General features: G+C 43.3%; 1 protein-coding gene across 1 annotated transcript in view; it reads left to right on the forward strand.

The window, feature by feature from the left end:
• The first annotated feature begins 15,232 nt into the window (after positions 1 to 15,232).
• ST6GAL2 (ST6 beta-galactoside alpha-2,6-sialyltransferase 2) overlaps positions 15,233 to 20,172 on the forward strand; it is a 29,242-nt gene continuing 24,302 nt past the window's right edge. Inside the window, exons 1-2 of the mRNA XM_075057428.1 lie at positions 15,233 to 15,309; positions 16,460 to 17,462. Coding sequence (XP_074913529.1) covers positions 15,259 to 15,309; positions 16,460 to 17,462 — 1,054 coding nt within the window. The 5' untranslated portion in view covers positions 15,233 to 15,258. The remainder of the gene's footprint in view (positions 15,310 to 16,459; positions 17,463 to 20,172) is intronic.

The following is a 20,172-nucleotide window of genomic DNA, read 5'->3' on the forward strand; positions in this document are numbered from 1 at the left end:
GATATTCATTCCATTGTAATTGGTCACTGCTATTTCTTGTTCAGCCTGATTGTATTTTTGCTATTTATTTTACTTTTTTTTTTTTTTTTTAAAGGATAAATTCAAAGCAGTGTAGGTTGGAGCCAAATTGTGCGTGGCTGTGTATAGGCATACATGGTAAGGCAGAAGCATTAGCCCTATATCCACTGGAGAAGGAGTCATAGTGGAGTGCTACTCCCACCTGACTATCACTGGAGAGCTTTTTGGAGTGTCTGGTTTGAGAGCTCGCTGTTTAATACAGCTTTTCCCTCTCTGCTTGGTAGAAGAGAGTGTTTCTGTTGGCCTAGTTATGCTCTCACCTCCAGGCGAAAAACGTTTCTGGTTGATGGCCATCTTGTCATTCAGGGTTTCCCTAGTGGCAGTTCCTGCTGTGGAAGCCATGAAGGTGGCAATAGCCTAAGACTGGGATCAGTGTTCTCCATATGTGCTCTTGAGCTGCTCTTCATTGTGTCAAAACATCTGTAGCCTGAAACGTCTAGCTGCCAAAATTGCAAAATTTCGGATAGGCATTAGAAAATACAGAGAAAATGTTTGTGGGCTTGGAAATGTGTTTTATTTTTCAAGTTAGGGGCACCTTAGCTGTGACTTAATTCTGTAGAGGAGTGAGACCTGGTTGTGCACCAGCCCTGTCCTCTGCTCTGGGTGCTGTTTTCTGAATGATGTGAAGACCAAAGTACGCCATTGCAGATACACACTATTGTTAGATGGAGCCAAATGAGCAAAGGTCTCTAAATACACTGTATTTAAAGACACTGAATTAATCTGACTGAGTCACCTCATAGATGGAGTGAGCAGGGCTGGAACAGATGTCAGGCTGGAATGAGCCCTCACCCCGAGGCAGGGGCTGAGAGTGTTTGAAGTCGATGCTGAACTGTATTTTTCTTTCCGGGGCTCAAGTTTAAAAGCACCAGGAAAGACTCAGCAGAAGTGAGGAGATGCTGCTCCTGGAAGAGACAAGGTGCTGTTGACCACTGTTTGGTAGGACTCTTTTTCAGGCCTGCTGAGCTCTGCATCTCATGAGGCCAGGAGATGCTCCACGTCTGTGGAAGGCACAGGCTTTGTCCTGTTCGCCATCTGTACTGGCCCTAGCATGCGTACTGGCCCTAGCATCTGTAGCAGAGGGAGGTTACTGCTTCTTGCCTAACATATCCCACACCAAACATACAATTGTCTGTCAAGATATAGTAGATTATCATGGGTTAATTCCTGAAAAAGGGTGTCTGCATAAAATACCTGTCAGAAGGTTTTCTATTTGCTCAGGCGTTTTATTATTAGGAACACTAAAAAGACCAACAGAGCCAGCTAAAAATCAATCTGCCACTATATAGGCAGCCAATGAGAAGAGCGCGGGGTGGGTGTAATGTGATCACAGCTACTTAAACCAGTGATCAGATATACTGCTACAGTCTGCAAAAGCTGCAAGCGGTAGAGAAACCCCGCTGAAAACTCCTGGACCACGGAATTAAAATAATTAAGCCTTGCAGTCACTGGAATATAAGTTGCTCTTGCAAGGTCGTCGTGAGATAAATAAGGGCACAGCTAGAGCACACTGTATATGTGGAACTTTGCTTTTGTCCTGTGGGACACAGAGACTCTTTGTTTTTTTAAAACAATAACTAGTCACAGTTGAAAGTGCCCTGAGGATTCTTCAGGTGGTGATAGCACCAAAACCACAGCCATCCAAGAGAAAATGCATAGATAGGAGGATGCATCTTTTGATTCCTGAGCTAGCTCAAGCATCACTGCATGGCATGTAGTGCTCTGCATAGAGACTCCCTGAATGATTCCTTCAGTAAGCAGGGACCCCATGGAGGAGATCTCGTCAATGAATTTTTATCTTCTTGGCATTTCTAGAAATAGCGTGTCTGTGCTCTTCAGACTGCAGAGCTGCAAAACTTCGAGTTACTACTGGTGCTACTCCATCCTGCGCTTGCAGGTGAAAGTTCCAAGGAGTCTCATAAACTCGTTGCACAAGCTGAGAGAAGGGACAGAAAACTGCACAGCCTGTAATACTGTGATATTATAGTATTGTCTACTGCTGCAATAACCCCTGCTGTGTTTGGAAGGTCTCAGGCATACCAGTACCATGTCTAATCAGTCAAGCAGCCAATAGTAATTCATAGCCTTGACTGCTGAGAAATTCAGCATGGCTAAGATAGATATCTGATCCAGCTCAAGAAAGAAGCGCAACAAAGTAAAGGCCTCTTTCTACAGTAGTTTGCTTTTTGATAGTGCCACTTTAACCCTGTTTCTGAATTTGCTCACTTATTTTCTAAAGAATAGTTAAAAGGTATGACACTTTAAAATAATTAAAATACCCCCCATTAAATCCTTGATATTATTTCCTTATTTACTCACTTTTAACATTTTAAGTAAATGAGGCAGAAACATTAACAGCCAGCTGTGCAAAGACAATAAAGCTGTTAGAGGGACACTGCTGGAGTTTTGTGACTCAAAACTGTATTGTAAGTGCAAAATGCACCCGGTAAATATATGTAATAGAGTATGAAGTCTTCCTTACCATTGGATTAAAGTCAGCCTCTTTATACGTGATTTCCACCCCCCCACCCCCCCCCCCCCCGAATTGTTTGGAATCAGCTATAAAGCAGAATTGTGGTCAGTAACAGGAGAGCAACAAAAGTTGCTCATTTCCCCACTGCCTGTTTCTCAGAAAGTAATATTTGATACCACATCAGTTCCACTGTGGTTTTGGGATACAAACCGAAATTGAGTTTTTCATTCAGATTCGCTAAACAAAACAGTTACATTTTTGTTCTTTGAAATGCAATACCTTTTTAAGCAAAAGGTTCCCCTCATTTTCTATCCATCTGAAGTGAGGTTACAAAAGAAGAAAATTGCAAGTCCAATGTATGAGAAGTACTTGGGGAAAATGTCAAGTGACTTGGAAACAGGCATGCTGAATAGAAGTGTCATCAAGAAAAAGACAGATTGGGTCAAGACTTGCAGCAGCGGTGACTGGTTCATAGGTCTTGGAGATGGTTCAGGATAGGGATGCTACTTCTCCTGGAAATCAAGAGGTGGTTACAGTGACATGGTGATGCTGGAGGAAACACACGACTGTAGTCTGGAGTCATCAGTCACTGGCCAAAATGCTGGAGAAGGAGTAGCTGTAGAGACAGTACATAGAATACATAAAGCATGTATTATATTAACAAAGTTACATTTTCCAAGAAAGACAGTGCCTTTAGAAAGCAAATGTTGTGTACTAAAAGTCTATTTTTCCCCGATTCTCTGATGCCCAAGCTGAGTGAAATTGATTTTAAACTAAAGACACCAGTGTGCCTGTTTCTTACAACAGTGTGTTTGGCAGAAAAGTGATATATTAGAATTCACATAAACTTGGATTCTCCAACTCCTGGAAAGGATACTATATACGTTACCCACTGACGGAAATGGGGGCTGTACAGCGTGCCCTTGGGCATGTTCTATTTAAGTGGCTTGAAGATATGTGATTATTCTTCATGTGCATGTTCACACTGGGTTTCTTTATGGAGACAGTGACATTTACAGTTATCTGCAGTCTGGAATACTGCTTTTGCCATAGCTTTTAATGATTATCTCCGTTTACTAAAAAAAACTAAACCGAGACCTTGGCATGGCGATGGCATGGAAGGTTTAGCAGAAACAAATTGTTACCTGCATGTGGTGATAAAGTTAGAAAACACTTTAAAGAATAATCAAGGTTCCCATCTTCTTGATCTGAGCCATACTAATTCTTTTCCTTTAATTTCTCTTCCCTCATGGTATAAAACTACGTAAGTCTGCTCATTCTTTCATCAGAAATGATTCAGACCTGAGGGACACTTGTAATTTGGAAGTAATTAGTAAATAAGTCAGATAAATACTATCCATTGAGAATTGTGAAAGCACATTGGATAGGATTCTTAAAGAGCTGTATCAAATTTGAACAATTAAAGCTTAAAAAAATTATCAGTAGTTAGCATGATAAGTCCATTTCATCATAAATTAGTTAGTGTTAATAATTTCTGCTGCTTTCAGAGCAATCTGAAGAGATTTAGCAATCTCAAAAAGTAGTTAAAATAGAAGAAGGAGAAAATCTGTGAAAGTACAGCATCTTTAGACTAAAATGTGGCGGTATCCAGCTACCTGATTTGCAACGCGAACTTGGGGTGTGCGCTGGCAGTCAGTGCTCGTGTGCAAATGCAGTCAGTGGGGTTCTGCATCTAGAGCTGGACCTCAGGTCTATGGGAGCGGGTGCTCCCTCCTCCCCAACTACCTTTAAATAGTATTTCTTTTGGTTCTTCTGGGGCACAACGTATTGTCTGCTTGTTTGAGAAAAGCTCAGTGGTGCTCACGTTCTTCTGCTGAACTCAAAAACCCCCAGCTCGTGTGGCTGCTACTGTTCACAGAATTGGGCTCTTTAAGTGGAAAAGCAGAATGTGAGGCACAAGATATATTTGAATAAATGTGGTTTGTAAGTAGAACAGTCTACCGCTGCTTGTAAATTCATCTTAAAATCTTTGTATTCCTGTACTTAAATGTCACCTCAGGATTGTGGGATGCTACAGGATTCTGCTGTAGCTTCGTGTCAGCGCAGGGGTGGTGGGTTAATGGGAACACAGAGAGCTGTGCCATTCCTCCCTGGGAATAACCTGGTGTCTCTCACGACCCTCCAGGGTCTGTTAGAGGTAATACCAGACTTCATATTTGGGGGTTTTATATCATACAGTTCACTATAGTTACTAAAAGTACTACGAAATTGTACAAGGCATTAAAATAAAGTACAAGTTACAATGAATTAAGGAAATAGACTATTCCTTCTGCTCTATTGGATTGGTAAATTTTGTTTGATCGGTTCACCAAACTGGATTTGGTGATTGGTAGGTTTACCTCTAGTGGCAGGTTTCCTACCAGTGAGTGCGGATTACCAGCACTTTGCTATCCTACCTCATGTCCAAATACAGATTCACAAGCATTTTACTCTTTTGCCACAGCAGAGCAGGCACAACAGAATGTTTTGCACGGATACTGAAAAATCTGAGAAGTTCAGAGTAGACTGAACACAGCTGAACACCAGAACAAGAGTCTCATCACTGCTTGGCATCATTTATGATTGCTGCCAGTATATCTTTTTGCATTTTTATACCCCTATTTAGCATGAACTTCAATGCGCTTTTCTCCAAGAGTTAAAAAAACTCCAACTTGATGAAAGTAGGAAAATTTTGCTTTGCTTGCAGTCATCCTGTATAGTATACCCTATACCTGCTATAGCAGCTTTAACTGTTAGTAAAACATCTCTACTAACATATGCTGACTAGAAATATAGATGCAAATGAGGAAATAAAAGCAAGAATCATGAAAATGTTTGAAACGTTAAGCATTAGTTTTTAGATCAGACTAAATGTTGGGGTTTTTTTCATTTGTTTAGTGTCTGTATGGAATTGAAGCAGGACTAAACCCCATCAACAGAATAGCTTTGACAGGATTGGGTGTTGCTAAGGAATCAATCTACGTTAAAACAAAGATTTCTTTTTCAGAACAGTCTCTTTTTATGTTGGCAGAGAAAACCTTCCTCTGATTGATTTAGGGCAGTGGATTGACTTCACTTTATTACTTGCCCTCTGCCTTTAGCACTTAAAAGCTGCAGACATGGATTGGGGCTGTATTATGCTAGGCAAGGGGCAAAACCACATCAAAGTTTGTCTCCAGCCTTGTGAACTTTTTTCCTTATTCTACAAAGTGTTGGCTTGAGTGTTCCTAATAGCCTTCCTAAATGGCAGATGGTGCCACGGTGAGGGAAAACTCACGTTTTCTGAGAAGGCCACGAAGCTGAAGAGAATCAAGCGCTGTCTCAGAAGGGAAAGCAAGCAGGCGAGTATGCTGGGGGAGCATGGGCAGACCCCAGCTACTCCTTGCCACAGCCAGGAGGGAGTCTCTTCCCATGGGTGCTGAGTTGCCAGTGTGCAGCAAGGGAGAAGAGGAGAGGAGAGGGAGAAAGAGAATTTCAGACGTGTCTGACATCTTGCTGAGAGGATGGCTATACTCTATGCCAGGCAAGAGGATGTGGTTCATCTGCATCTTCTAAGCAGATGCATCTGCATCTTTTAAGCAGAGAGTGCAAAAGATAGGTAGGGGGTTTGCATGTCTTGGCTGCTTAAAGGCAGTCTCAGAAGGAGAGCTTTTTAATGAAATCAGTGATATTTCAAAGGCCTGCCTGTTGGCTGAACACCAAAAAAAAGACATAGCCAGCATTTGAAATACTAACAAATATTTTAATGAAAATTTTGCGAATCTCACCTGTTGAAGAATTGAAGGAAGGGAATATATTACATGTATACTGATTAGCTTCAGACTTCAAAGCCAGTGTTCAAATGGAGACTTTCCTCTAGAGGTGAAGGCATGTCAACAACCTCTGCCAAGTATCTTAGTAAGAAAAGCATTTACTCTTTCACAGATTCATCTGTAGTAGCCTGTAGATCTCAAAATACAAGGTTTTAGATTCCGTTGTCTCTTACGATGGTGAGAATTGGCATCAAATGGTAATTCCACAGTTGTATCCAGTGGGGATGGGCTCAGAATCTTATCCCGTCATTTCATTTTTTATAACAAAAACAACTAAGGCAAATAATCTTGCAAACTAGGCAGCTCTGTCTTGCTTCTCACTTACCTCAGTTTCTCACTTTTTTCATCGTGTCAGAGCTTTCAGAGAACCTAATTTTTTTTCTGCTACCTTCCAGCTTGTGAAGTCGTTCGTACTTGTAGGGAGCAAATAGCAAGTGCTGGGAGAGAAGACTTCTTGTGCGCTGCACATGGGCAATAATGGCTGCACAAAGGGGAAAGCTATGAAGAATCCAACCAACAACCTTGATTTAATTGTCAGTATTCCTCATACTGGTTTCATGATGGTACTTCTTAGAGATCCTGTTTCTCTGCAAAATTTCCAGACAGGCAGGATTCAGGTTCCAGTGTTTTGTGTCGGGTTATAAACAGCTGTATCCCCCACAGAAGAGATTTCTGTTGATCTAGTCATAGTTTAAACTAATATTGCCCTGAGCCATGCATAAAACAGTGCCAGAATGGAGAAGAGAAAGAAAGAAAGAAAGAAAAAAAGAACTTAAATACTAATACCACATTATTTTGCTTTATGAAGCCAAACAAAACAACCCAGCTAGTGTAGGTTGGCTTATAATCAGCATAGTCATGTTAAGTATTAAAATATACAAAAAAGGGGAAAAAATTGTTCCAGTCCAGGAAACTTCAATTTAAGGTTGTATTTGTAATATAGCAAGTGCTAAACTGACTTCATCCCTCAGTTTGGCAGGCCTTCTTCCAGGGTGAAACTTTTCATTCAAGCTTTTAGCCTAGAGCAAATAAGCCTATAGAAGGTATGTTGTTCGTATGTATGTATATGAGTATATAGAAATGAGACATTAACAATGATAATTTTCTAAATGCTCTCTTACAGTTATGTTGCTAACATAAACAAATAGGAATTGGCACTGAGATAGAGCTGAGAAATAGGGAACAATTTATTTACCATTGTTCTTTTTTAGAGTTTTAAAACAAGGGCTTGCTTGCTTTCTGTAACAAATGTAAAAAGACAAACTAGAGTCTAATAAAAAAGTAATAAAAAGCAAGCAAAACACAGTGCCTATAGGACTTGCTTTATTGGAACATACAGTAGAAACATACTCTGTGGATGTAAAATTTACTGCTATATTGAGATATGGATAATCAGTATATCTCAGAAACATTGTTGAGTGGAAAATCAAAATTATCCAACCATTTCTGCCTGGAAGAGTTTGTGAGTTTGGTCAAGTTTTTTTGTGATAGGATTGAAACAGACCTTTTGTAACTGTGCTCTCTGTTCATGCGCGTGTTAGTATAAACGTTTCCTTCTTTCAGGAAGCAATTCAGATTGCCCTTTTTCAGTGCAATTACTGCTGTGTTAAGTTCAAGTAATATAGCATCTAAAAACATTTATGGAGCAAAGAAAAGAAGCCTTTTATTCTAACCTTGCCAAGAGCAGAAATAAAATGAGCTGTTGTGCTGGAAGTGTAGAACTGCATGAGGATTTGTAACGTCCTATTTCTCGTGGTTTATTCTTGTGTGCAGCCTGAGATTTGTGTGATTTAATGAGACTGTGATTCGTTTATCCTGTCAAGCTTTAAATAAAAAACCCTCAAAGCACTTCCTTCCTTTTTTGAATTATGTGTTTTTGCAAGTACGGTATCAAAAGCTGTCCCTTAAAAAGAGGGAGGAGAACCAAATACAGTTATGTATGTTGACTGGATGATTTTTTTTTCTTATGTTTTATTAGACACTGAGTGGACTACCCATTTCTCTGCACCTCTCTGTCTTGTTTTGCGGCTTTAAGAGATTCCTGCCGTCATGTTCAGTTATACATGACATCAGAACATAGGCATGGGCTGCTCCTGAACTCTGCTTTTGCAGGGGGAAAGGGTCTAAAACCTTATTCTGTGGGCAGGGAAGGATCAGTCCCACAGAAAGCCAGGCCATACTGAAGACGGGCAGTTACTCCTGCTCGAGTTGTGGGTCCTCAGGCACCAGCCGTGTAGTTTGGGGCGTCTCTGCGTGGGGTGTGAAGCGACATTCACAGGGTAGAAGAGGGGAAAATATGTGCAGCTATTTTGGGTGCTAGTCCAATGCAAAGCTCAGTCCAAGGGTGCCCCGGTGTGTAGGGTGGGAGGGGAGCAAGGGGGTCCCCTTCTCCACAGGCAGGGATGGTGGGAAGCAGCACATTGACCTGGGAAGGGCTGCCCAGAATAACAGGGCGGGGAAGACACAGCACTGGTCCTGCTGCTTACCCAGATCTCCCATCTGTTGCAGGAGCATGGTGGCTTCTCCCATCTGTTGCTTGGGAGAAATGGGATGGGATGCTGTGGGCCAGAGCCTGCCCTCAGCAGTAGCAGACCTCACCCGGTGCTTCCCGGGAGGGAAGGATGTGATCGTTCTGGTGGGAGGAAGTTTTTGCTTCCCGTTCTCACCCCCTTGGTGTTGAGGTGTCCCTGCCTCTGGCAGGTGTTGTTTTGCTCTGTCGCTAGTGCTGCAGGCATAGTTTATTCTCAGTTTCTCTGCTGCTCACCCCTGCCTTCCTGCCCTGCAGCCGGGCTTCCTTCCCACCTGGCTCAGCCTCCTCCCAGCTCCCCCAGCCCTTTCTTCTTTCTCCCCATCGTCAGTGTACTCGCTTCCTCCTCATCGACCTCACCTCAGCCATAGAAGTGTGTACCACATTAATAAAAGTATGAATAAGGTGGTTATGTATGAACGGAGGATGTGCAAGTAAGTGATAGCCATCAGTCCAATTGCCTTGTTTCCACACTTGGCTTTTACCCGCAGCCAGCTTGCCGTTTCAGCCTGCACACCTCGTACAAAAGCACGATGTTTGGTTTTCCAGGACCCTAATGCTGCTCTACAACCTGCAGTTTGTGATGGGGAGCAGAGATGCACAAAGATAGCACAGAAAAAACTGCCTGCATCTCTGTGGCCTGATCCACAAGGCTTTGCCTGGGTAGAGGAACTACTGAGGTGGAAGGGGGTAGCCGGCCGGCATGGTGTTTGTACAAAGCTGGATCCCTCTGTGATTATCCAGTGGCATACTGAATTTCACTTTGGAAAAGTGACTTGCGCTCTTTGGATATTTGCAGTGGTTTTATACTGATGAAGATAAAAGGGGTTTTTTTTTGGTTATTTTCATGGTGCTTAGATCAAGACACAGTGCTATGGCAGCTGAAATATGACCGAAAACTGTCCACACCAGCTAGTAGTTCTGCAACAGCAGAAAAGATACCTTAGCTTCTTCTCTACTGTGGGTGAGGACATGCGAGGGACAATGGCCAAAGTGGTGGTTTCTGCACCCATGTCCTATGGTGGAACCAAGCGCTGCTGACATTTGCCACAATTCGAAGCAGCCTTGAACCTGTGCATCTCACTGTGAACAGGGCCAGGACACAGCAAAGGTATGGCAAGAGGAAAAAAAAAAGGGGGGTCAGAAGTAGGTAAGGCTGAGTGCAGGTAATGCATGGATATGTGAGGGGCTCCTTGAGAGGCTGTAGGGGCTGATTTGAGTTATGTTGTGAAAATTGCTTATTTTCAGCACAACTGTGTGACACTTCTGCCCCTTTGTAGTTTTGATTGAAAAGTCTGGAAGCGATTTACACTGAAGTTGTTCTGAATTTCACATGCAGTGATACTTAGTACACTTCTATAGAAACCCTCAGTTAGGATAACAAGACTGTGGTCAGCTCATAACCAGTCCGTAAAAGACAAAGAGGTTACGTTGTCTCCCCTGACCTGAAATGTGGGAGGAAATTCTCACAGGAGTCTTGAATCTCAGTGTGCATCAGAGTGAGAGCCGCTGTCATGGCTCGTGAGAAAAGGTGCTGCAAGTTGGGTAGATGGAGGTTGACCTGAGAGGTGCAATCAGTCACTGCAAAGCCGGGTTTTCCCTGGCCCTCGATGCTGTGATGAACATTTCCATTGGCAGTGGGAAAGTCTGCATGTGAAGGCTAAGAGCTGGTATGGCTATTTTTACTTCCCTCCTGTCAGCCCACACTCACATAACCTGTATGTGGTCTCTGGGTTGTGGAGGCGGCACTGTGGGCTCTAGGAGAGTGATAGCTGGCTGCAGTGCCAGGCAGTTTGAACGTGATGATGGAGTGTGGAGAGTGGGTATCAGATGCATAGAACATAGCTTTGACCTCCCACTAAAACCCGGAGATTTCTGCATCTAAGCCCCCATGCTCCTACAGAATAATCTAGGACACGTTCCTTGGCAGAAACCCCACTGAGCATTTCTCCAGCTGCCGGGTTGCCAGCTTGAGTGAGTTTTACTGCAAGTCTCACTATATTTGGTAATTTTCTTACAGCCTGAGCTCCTGGAAATGGGTCATTAGTAAAAATAATAATAAAAAAAAGCCACTCCACCCCCGCACCCTTTAACTTGTAATCCTAGGTTTTGTCAGAGGACCTTGAGAACAGGCACACCGCCTGCCTGCATCCCCAGAAGCAAACAAGAATGGAGACTCCGCTTTCCAGATGCCCTGGCTTGGGAGGCTTGGCTTGCATTTAATGGGTGATTCAGGTCAGCAATACCATCGTTTCCATACCTCCCAAGGAATCTTGCCTAAGAAGATAACTAAATGTAGGTTAAAAAGGCACTGAGAAATAGTGAAAAAAGAAGAAAAAAAATCCTACTTCTGAGTGGTTTGGATGTTTCTTCTTTGTTTCAGAAGAGATTTTCTTATGTTGCCACAAATAATACTGAATGCAGCTTGACTCCTCTGAAAATAACATTGAAGGAAGGAGCCAGATTTATTGGGACTAACAAGGAAGTTATCCAAAAGAGATTAATTAATTAGGAGGCCTAATCGCAGCCAATAAGACAAGTGCCCAGGCCATCAACAGACTAATATACATCTTTTGGCAGTCACCACTCCCCACAGGCTTGCCTGTCTGTTGCTGCCTACTGTATGGCTTGCTCCGCAGAAATGATGTGATAATGCTAAAACCAATTTGGCACTTCCCACATCAGAGGATGAGTGTGTTTCCCCACCCTGGAAATGCAGCCTCCAGCTGTCTTGCCCTATGCCAGAGGTTTCTTAATACCCTGGAATTAGCTGACTAAGAGATGAAGCAAACTAAAGGAGCATTTGCTATCTGTTCAGGCCGCCTAAGCTTTCCATCAAATAAACCCTGGTCTGATTCTCAGCCCTTTGGGAATGGTTGCCCACAGCTAACATTTGCTACCCCAAATAACCCCGAGGTGACCTTCTCTCTACAAAGCTGCAGCCAAGAAAAACCCTATTTAACATAACAGTGCACAGCTTAGAACATCAACTTGAACTATCCTGACCTCTGAGCTGCCGGGGTCTGTACAAATTAATTTAACAATAGACAGTGTTGAAAGGGAGGAATGTTTCAAAGGAATAAAAAAAAGATGTCCCTCATCCATCTCTTCTCATTTAAGAAATAGTCAGGAGGCCTTCTTTAGAAAAATTAAAAGTGCGCCTTGTTGCAAAACAATGGGCTATATAAGGGGAGGGGGAACACATTGGTTTCTTGCATCTTAGCATAACAAAGTGAAATTTCCCATAAATGGGTGCTGATTTTGGAAAATCAGTCTTTAATTTCCACTGGGGAATTAGCTTTATTTCCCGAGATGCTTCAAAGATACCCTTGGGGTTTGCCTTTCTTCTTCATAGCTGCTGCTAGTACTTCTATTAAGCAAATAAGTAAGTCTCCCCTTTCTGCCCACTTCATTGCCCCATGCTTTCCATGGCTTTCATGCAAACAACCAGCCTGGGTTAGAAAAAAGCCTCTCTCCATGTGGTAGTTGGAGCTTAAATCAGTTAATGATTGAAAGAGCCCATCAGATAGGAGATATATAGCAAAATGAGATCATCAGCTACTGGGGCAAACAGCTTTATTACTTCTGCTCAACAGGAACCTGGGTTGGGTTATGTCTTGGGGGCTTTCCCCAGGTGCCGACTTGTTCCTCTGGTCGTCCTTAGCTGGAGCTTTGACTCCAGTGGTCTCATTGTTTGTAAGTAGGGAGGATGACTATGGCAGGGGTGGTGAAGTTGGAGACAATAAGCAACGTTAATTTTAAAATTTGTATAGAATTGCTTTGACAGCTTGAAAGCTGTACGCTGAGCATAGAAAAAAGAGATGTAAGTTTCTTCCTGAAGCATCCAGTGGACTTCAATAATTACACCTATAAGCCCACCTGTTTTTCTTTATTTAGCCAGTATAATCAATTACGATCATCATTTCTGGTTTCCTACACAAATGTTTTTCTCTTCGCAATTGGGTTGAGCTTCCTTCAGGAACACAGGGTATGAGCCCGGGCACATCCCCAGGTGGTACCAAGGGAGATTCCCCCATGAGCAGCGGAGGGGTCTGCTGCCAGCCGAGGGTGGGGAGCATGCGGAGGGGCTGCCCTCTCCTCCCAGACATTCCCAAAGCTGGGGATTGTGAGGTGTGAGAAGCCGCAGGGGCTGACGGAGAAGGGACTGGATATTTAGTGCAAAGGGAGATAAGATAAACTGATATTTCTCTGGACTTACTGCAGCTTTCCACACACAGCCTTCAAGATCCTGTGAGGTTGTAGGGGTCCTCTCGCAACTAATACAGTAATGACCTTGAATTCGCTTCCAGCTCAGCTGTACTGCTGGAGGACAAGGCTTTTCTTGTGAGCAAAAAACATTAAAGCAGCACAGAGATTTGCCTGCATAGCTCCGGTCTTCAAGAGATTTGAGTATCCTTTTTGAGGCCCCACTTGCAACAAGGGATTGTAGATAAGCTTCTGCAGTAGTTAATGTGTACAGTTTTCGGATTTAATTCTCACTGGTGCCTCTCCTTTTGCTTGCAGTGTTGACAGATATACTGCTGTATGCTGATTTTTTGTTTTACATAAATAATTTTTTGCTGCATGAAAAAGGTAATTATGTGCATGCTCACATGTGCGCGTCGACAAATACAAGTGTGCTTTTATGACCTTATAAGTGTTAGGGGAAAAAAAATTAATTCACTTTGATTTAAAAATAATTAATGATGCAACTCATTCCTTTTTCAGATTGTAACCTGAATATGAATATCAAATTTAGGAGTCCAGACTAATTCTTCATGCTGAGGCAGTCTGCTGCACCAAGCACATGCGATCACAGACTATTAGAAACTTCAATAGTCTCACACCTGAATTAAGACTAAACCCTTTCTGTTTCTTGCCAACTTCAACAAAACTGGGAAAAAAGCATAAGATTTTGTTATGGATTATGTTTAAATTGTGTTTGGACTTGTTGCGTGACTCAGTGGAAAATATTGGTGACCTCTTCCTTTATAGCTTCGACTTCCTGCAAGCTTGTCTGTTAAAAAGATTCTGCAAGATGCTTCCTTTGTGGATCCTGTAAGAAATATATATTCAGCAGGAGAAGTATCTGACTGAGCAAAGACTAACTTACACAGTAGTTTGGAAGCCACGTGTTGAAAAGTGCTGGGGAAACACAGCAGGGAAAATGATAAAAAGGGATGAAAGCAGTTCAGACAGGCGAAGAATGCTGATTTAAAAATGCAAACCATCTGAACACTGATGAGTGGGCAGGTTGCAATAACTTCAGGGCAGACCTAAGTTGCACAACAGTCATATACTGTAAGCCGACTCCCACAGGACATTGCCTGCAGTGATTTAAAATTGGAAGGGGGTGGGGGGGGAGTGTCGGGGTGCTGCAGAGAGCAATCTTGCAGCAGCAGAGTGCAAGTAGGAAATGGGTCAGTTGGAGTAATAGCTTTTTTCCATGTGGTTTGTGTGAGCCAAGCCAAACGTGTGTGGAGCACAGGGTTATCGCACTCATGATTATTTTTTTTTTCAGTGTAATAGAAATGAATGTGTTTGCAATGAAATTTGGTAATCCAAGTGTGACATTATGAATCCCCTCTCTGTTTGGATGTGCCTTGAGTCTTGCTTTTTTAATGTTCTAGGCTTTGTCTAGATCATTAAAATAGACTGTGTTCGGAAATGTAATGCTGTGGCCTCGCATTCCCGGGAGGTCAGCAGAAATGCTAGCCTCAAGTATCCCTGCTAATACCACCTGCGGTTTGTTCTCGCCTCTGCATTGTGGTAGGCAATCTCCTCATTTGTGCTGAAACAACTGGATGTGTGACCACACTGAAGTGGATAAAGGAGCTGACCCAGTTTAAAAAACCCAAACCAGACCAAATGAAACAAACCCTCTAACTTATATTTCCCCACGCTAACCCCACGCTATATCAGTTTACTGGTCCAGTTTGTAATAAGAGAGCCCCATAGACAGGGGTGTTGGCAGCGGTGGGGGCATGGTGCAGGAATGAGGGACAGAGTGGGGAACGCCTTACACCTTACTGCTGGTTTCTTTTTGATGTGAAAACACAGCCTTAGTTACACCTTTGGTCTAAACTTTGCACTCAGCTTTGATGTGCTTTAGCAGCTTGCAGAAAGGTGATAGTGTATGGTGACTGCGTTTTTGGTCCCTCCTGATGGTCAGGTGTAAGCAGGCAGTGTGTTATCAGAGGTGTGTATGCTGTGTGTGCTGTTCGGATGCGATGTGATGAGATAGTGGCTCCTGAGGCGCAGACTGTTAATGAAATCCAAGCCTGCCCCCACTCCCGTTCCCCTTTCTGGTCACAGCTGGCTGGTACAAGTGGCTCTTAAGTCCCACCATTAAGCGGTTGTCGAAACAAATGGGGTTAGAAAAACTCCAGAAGAAGGGGCTTATTTTTAATCCTGATCAGGTAAGCGAACTGTCACTAGGTAGTACACTGAATTACACTGCAGTGTAGCAACTGAGGCTGACAATGACTGGTGCAGGGAGGTGAATGATAAGGCTTATGATAGGGGAGGGCTGGACTTTCTTCAGCCAGCTTTGCTGCCGATGCCCACACCACTTGATTAAGCAAGCGAGTTTGTGTAAGTACATAGTGTGCGTGATGATCCAGCAGTGTGCTAGTGTATTTTCCTTGGAACACAGCCCCCTCAGTCAGACTTTATTTTATTTTGGACCATGCATCCCTTCAAAAATGAACAAGCTGTCCAAAATCCCCAGGTATTAATAGAGATTTCCAAGTCTAGGTCTGACATTCCCAACCCACCGCCTTTATGTAAATATCCTAAAGGCATGTATTTAGTTAGTTGTGCCATCCATCCCCCTTTTTGGAAAACGCAAACTCCTCACACCTTGATGTGCAGAACTCCTTCATGCCACCTCAGTGCATGTGCAGCACCCATAGCAGAGGTACAACAGTCGCTCTTATTTGGGCCTGATCCTGGGCAGCAAATGATGTGGCCCATTGACGCTGTGCCTGTTCACACCAGCTGAGGAAAAGAAAAGGTTCCCCTCTGACCCACTCGTGTGTTGCTCTCCCCTGTTCCCCCTTGATGATATCCACAGAGCACCATCCTTTCCAGGCTGTGGGCAGAGGACGGCTGTCCAGCTGAGAGTTTGTGGTCCCCGCCTGGTCCCTGTGGGGACAGGCTTGCTCACAGTCCCACTGCCTAAGGACTTACAATGGCAAAAGAGAAGACAGCTAACATTGTCCCCACTGTGCATACAGCCAGGCATGGGTTTTGCTTTTGCTCTCTTAATGCTACGCTCAGTATAGCAGAAGCAGGCAGGCACATGATCTCCCTGAAGGCAGGATCCAGTGTTACTGTAGAAACTGGCCACCAGCTTCTTTTGTAGCTAGCAGCTGTCACTGTGTGGTTACAGCCAAAGTGTGTCACTCCTACAGTGTCTGCAGGCTCTGGAGTTTGTTTCTGCTTCTGAATCCTCTGTGCTACAGCTTGGAGATTAAATCTGCATCTTCTATCAAAGCGTGTTAAGATATTTCTGAATTGTATCTGTTTTTAGAACCATTCTTGATTAATATTTGATGTTCTTTCCAGGTTTCATTTTCCTTCACCAATACTTCAAGGCAAAGAGGAGCTGGTAAAGGCATTGCCATGAAACCTAACTTGAAGCAGTGGAAACAACTCATGCTGTTTGGGATCTTTGCATGGGGTCTACTTTTTCTGGTGATATTCATCTATTTTACAGATAGCAACACTGCTGAACCAGTTCCCAGTTCCTTTTCTTACATCGAAACTAAGAGGCTTCTGCCCCTTCAGGGCAAGCAGAGAGTCATCATGGGAGCCATACACGATCCGTCATTCTCCGAAACCATTGATGGGAATGAGGTACTTCTCAATGAAGATCTCTTAGGTACATTTAAATCGGGAACTGGAAGTATTAAGAAATGGACTGATTTGGAAGATGCCTTTAGAAATGAAGATGAGTTTTTTCCATCCCAGGTAGGAAGAAAATCAAAAAGTGCTTTCTACCAAGTGAATGACGATTATTTATTTGCTGCTGGTCAGCCTCGGTCGCACAACCACCTTCAAGAGATAGCAAAATTCATCTCAGCTGATGAGGATAATCCAAAAGTAAATATTTTACAGAATGACTGGGGCCATCAGAGAAGAATGAGGAGAAGGAGCACAAAGCACAGGAGAAGCCAGATGCTTGATGAATCTGATGACTGGGATGGGCTATATTCCACAATGTCGAAATCCTTTCTTTACAAGCTCTGGAAAGGGGATGTCTCTTCCAAGATGCTAAACCCTCGACTGCAGAAGGCGATGAAAGATTATTTGAGCACCAATAAGCATGGGGTGCGGTTCAAGGGGAAACGAAACTCCAAGTTGACAGGAGACCAGCTATTCTGCGAGCTAAAAGAAAGGGTGAATGTGAAAACAATAGATGGCAAGGAGGCTCCCTTCTCCACTCTTGGATGGGAAAAGCACGTTCCCCAAATTCCACTGGGCAAATTGTATACACATGGTTTTGGGAGCTGTGCTGTAGTTATGTCTGCTGGTGCAATACTGAACTCCTCTCTAGGGGATGAAATAGGTGGGTGAAATGCATCTATCCATGTGCATATATATGTACATGTGTGTATTCATGTTTGTCTTTCAAAAGGTCCATTCTTCTCAAGCATAGGTCTGTACAGCCTGGTTGTTCTCTCTCACCAGTGTTACATGAGTGTGAGCTTATGGACTTCAGTGAAGCTGTTCCCTTTCAGGACAATATAACTGAAAGGAAAATCAGGCCTGAAGTCATAATTTGATTTAAAGAAAACCATCATGCCTTCTTATCATATTATAGCTTGTACTGTAAAGGAGACACTGGTTTCATCAAATCTGCCATATTTGACATTTTGCTGCAACATGTGTTTATTTCTTCAGCAGATTAGAGCTGAGTTCAGGTTTTATTCTGCAAAGCTGTGTTGTACCTGTCCGTATTTTGCCATGGCCCATAGAGAAACTGCTTGTGGTGTTGCTATCCCAGGCTGTACTTTGTCTTCATGCCAAGAAGCAGCAGAGCATCCTCTTCATCCCTTGCATGTTTAGAGTTCACAGACAGAGAGAATTCAGACCCTTGAGCAGCCTCATCCACTGAGGTCAAGTCCCCTGACCTCTTTTCCAAGACTGAATTTAAATGAGTTGAAGTATCTCCTCCCATTGTTCTTTTCCATTGCTGCACTGAGTCAGTAAGGTTGCAGGTGCTGAGATGTTAATGACACACAGAATTCACCACTTCAAGGTGGAGTTTTGTGGTAGCTATTCAGAAAAGGATTGCGGAGCCATAAAACTAATCCAGGTCAGTTTTATTTTTTCTTTTCACAAACGAGTGTTACTACTTGTGTTAACATCTCAGTAGTTCTTCTTTTTAGTATTACATGTGCAGTATGCTAAAAGTGCTGAAAGAAGGATGAAATGTATGTCTCAAACTTGCTTCTGGAGCAAGAAGAGTTATTTCCTTCAGCTCTCTATAAAAACCTTTTGATGTGCACTCATTAATCCTCCCATCTTCCAGGACTTCACATCCCAATACCTGCTTCATTGCACTGTATCATCTCTTTGACACAGATGGGTTTCCTTTAAATCTCTGGGATATATTAGAGCTGCTATCATTATCGAACTACTCTAATAGGCTTCCAGCACAGCACGGGTGCTTGGCTGGCCTGCAGCTAAAATCACACCAGGGTAACACCCAATTCCACAGGAAGCCCTACTGATTTAGAAATCTTTGGGGTGAAAAAGCTTAACAGTTCCTCCCTTCTCTAATGTGTTATCCTTGACTGAAACAAAATCTTCTGTCAGTGTTCCCCAGTACAACCGGTTTACACCAGTACAGATTAGTGCTGTACTGGAGGATCCATAGCACATTGTTATATATTTACATAATTACATATTACAGCATGCATCGTGACATATTTGCACACTCAGGTGCAGCCCAGGTGAGGACTTTGGTGCTTGACATGGTACCTGGGACCCGTATACTCCTGTGTGTACCCCTTTTCTCGGGAACACTGTGGGCACAGAAAGCTTATGCCAATCTCTGAGGAAGAGCTTTCGATTTAATTGGGAAATTGTCATCTGATGCTGCCTGAAGGGAGGAGTTGCTGTTTGGTAAGGCTTATGCAGAAGTTTCACATCTCCTCCTACCTGTTGTACAGAAAAGTGTGGGGCAGCAGGAGTCACAGAAAGTTTTTTCTAAGTGTCTTCCAGGCCATGGGCAGGTACTTGTTACTGAGCAGAGAATTTGGCCCAGAACTATGGGGGGACCAACTGACTGCTTACAGCCATCCCAGAAGGACCTGGTGCACACCTATGGGTCTTAGTGGTCAGTGCATCTCCTGGGAAGTGCTGATATACCAGAGACATTGTGCCAGTGTTTCCCACTTACAATGGAAGATGGAAGATCCAGCATCTGTTTGTATTATTATTCCCACGGGGAAGAAGTTATGCTTCCCCTGCAGAGTCCAGGTACAGCTGAGCTCTTGGCCATGCCATTCCACCTCCCCTCTAGTCCTTGAAAAAGTGAGAAGAGTCTGACAAGGAAGAGAAAGATCAAACTGTACAAGATGGTCTTTTTCCCTTTGCATGCACAGCTGTAGGAGAAGACTGTCCTCTCCCAGAGCTGGCACTAGGGCTACAGCTCTTGGTTGAACATGCCAGCAAACCTGCTATTTTGGAGGCTCCATGGACGGCCAGTGGTGCTGCTCTGTGGAGTCAGCCTGGCACTCGTGCTGACTCGTTCTGAGTCCACAGAGGCACAGCAAAGTCAGCATCATTAGGGAGTGTGGAAAAACACTCCATGCATGAGGTCTGGTTTTTGGGCCATGGGCTGTACAGCCTTGGTTGATGAAGTTGCTGCAGGCAAAAGGCTTTTACTGTTTATCCTTCCCAAAGAAGAAAAGGTGTAGGAAAGCAGCAGCAGAGGACCTTTCTCTTCATAGGCCTTTAGCTCCCTCTTCTGTGATCCTTTTAGAAACGCAGGCAGGAATGTTAATTTGTGTTCTGCCTTTTGCCCTCCTCCCCCTCACCCCTCTGACTGGTTTTGAATGAAAATAGGTATGGAAATACTGTGCAAGTACAGCGAACACTCCCATTGTGATCATGCTGTTTAATGGGAGACCCAATTATTTTGGCATCATCAGGAAGTAACAGGGATCTGTGATCAAACCCCAAACTTTTTATATCTTTAAAATTATTATCTCCAAATACTGAATAAGATTAAAATCGGTTGAGTTAAACCAGCTATTATCAGTGTTAAG

This window comes from Buteo buteo, chromosome 25 (assembly GCF_964188355.1).
Source record: "Buteo buteo chromosome 25, bButBut1.hap1.1, whole genome shotgun sequence".
NCBI classification, from domain to species: domain Eukaryota; kingdom Metazoa; phylum Chordata; class Aves; order Accipitriformes; family Accipitridae; genus Buteo; species Buteo buteo.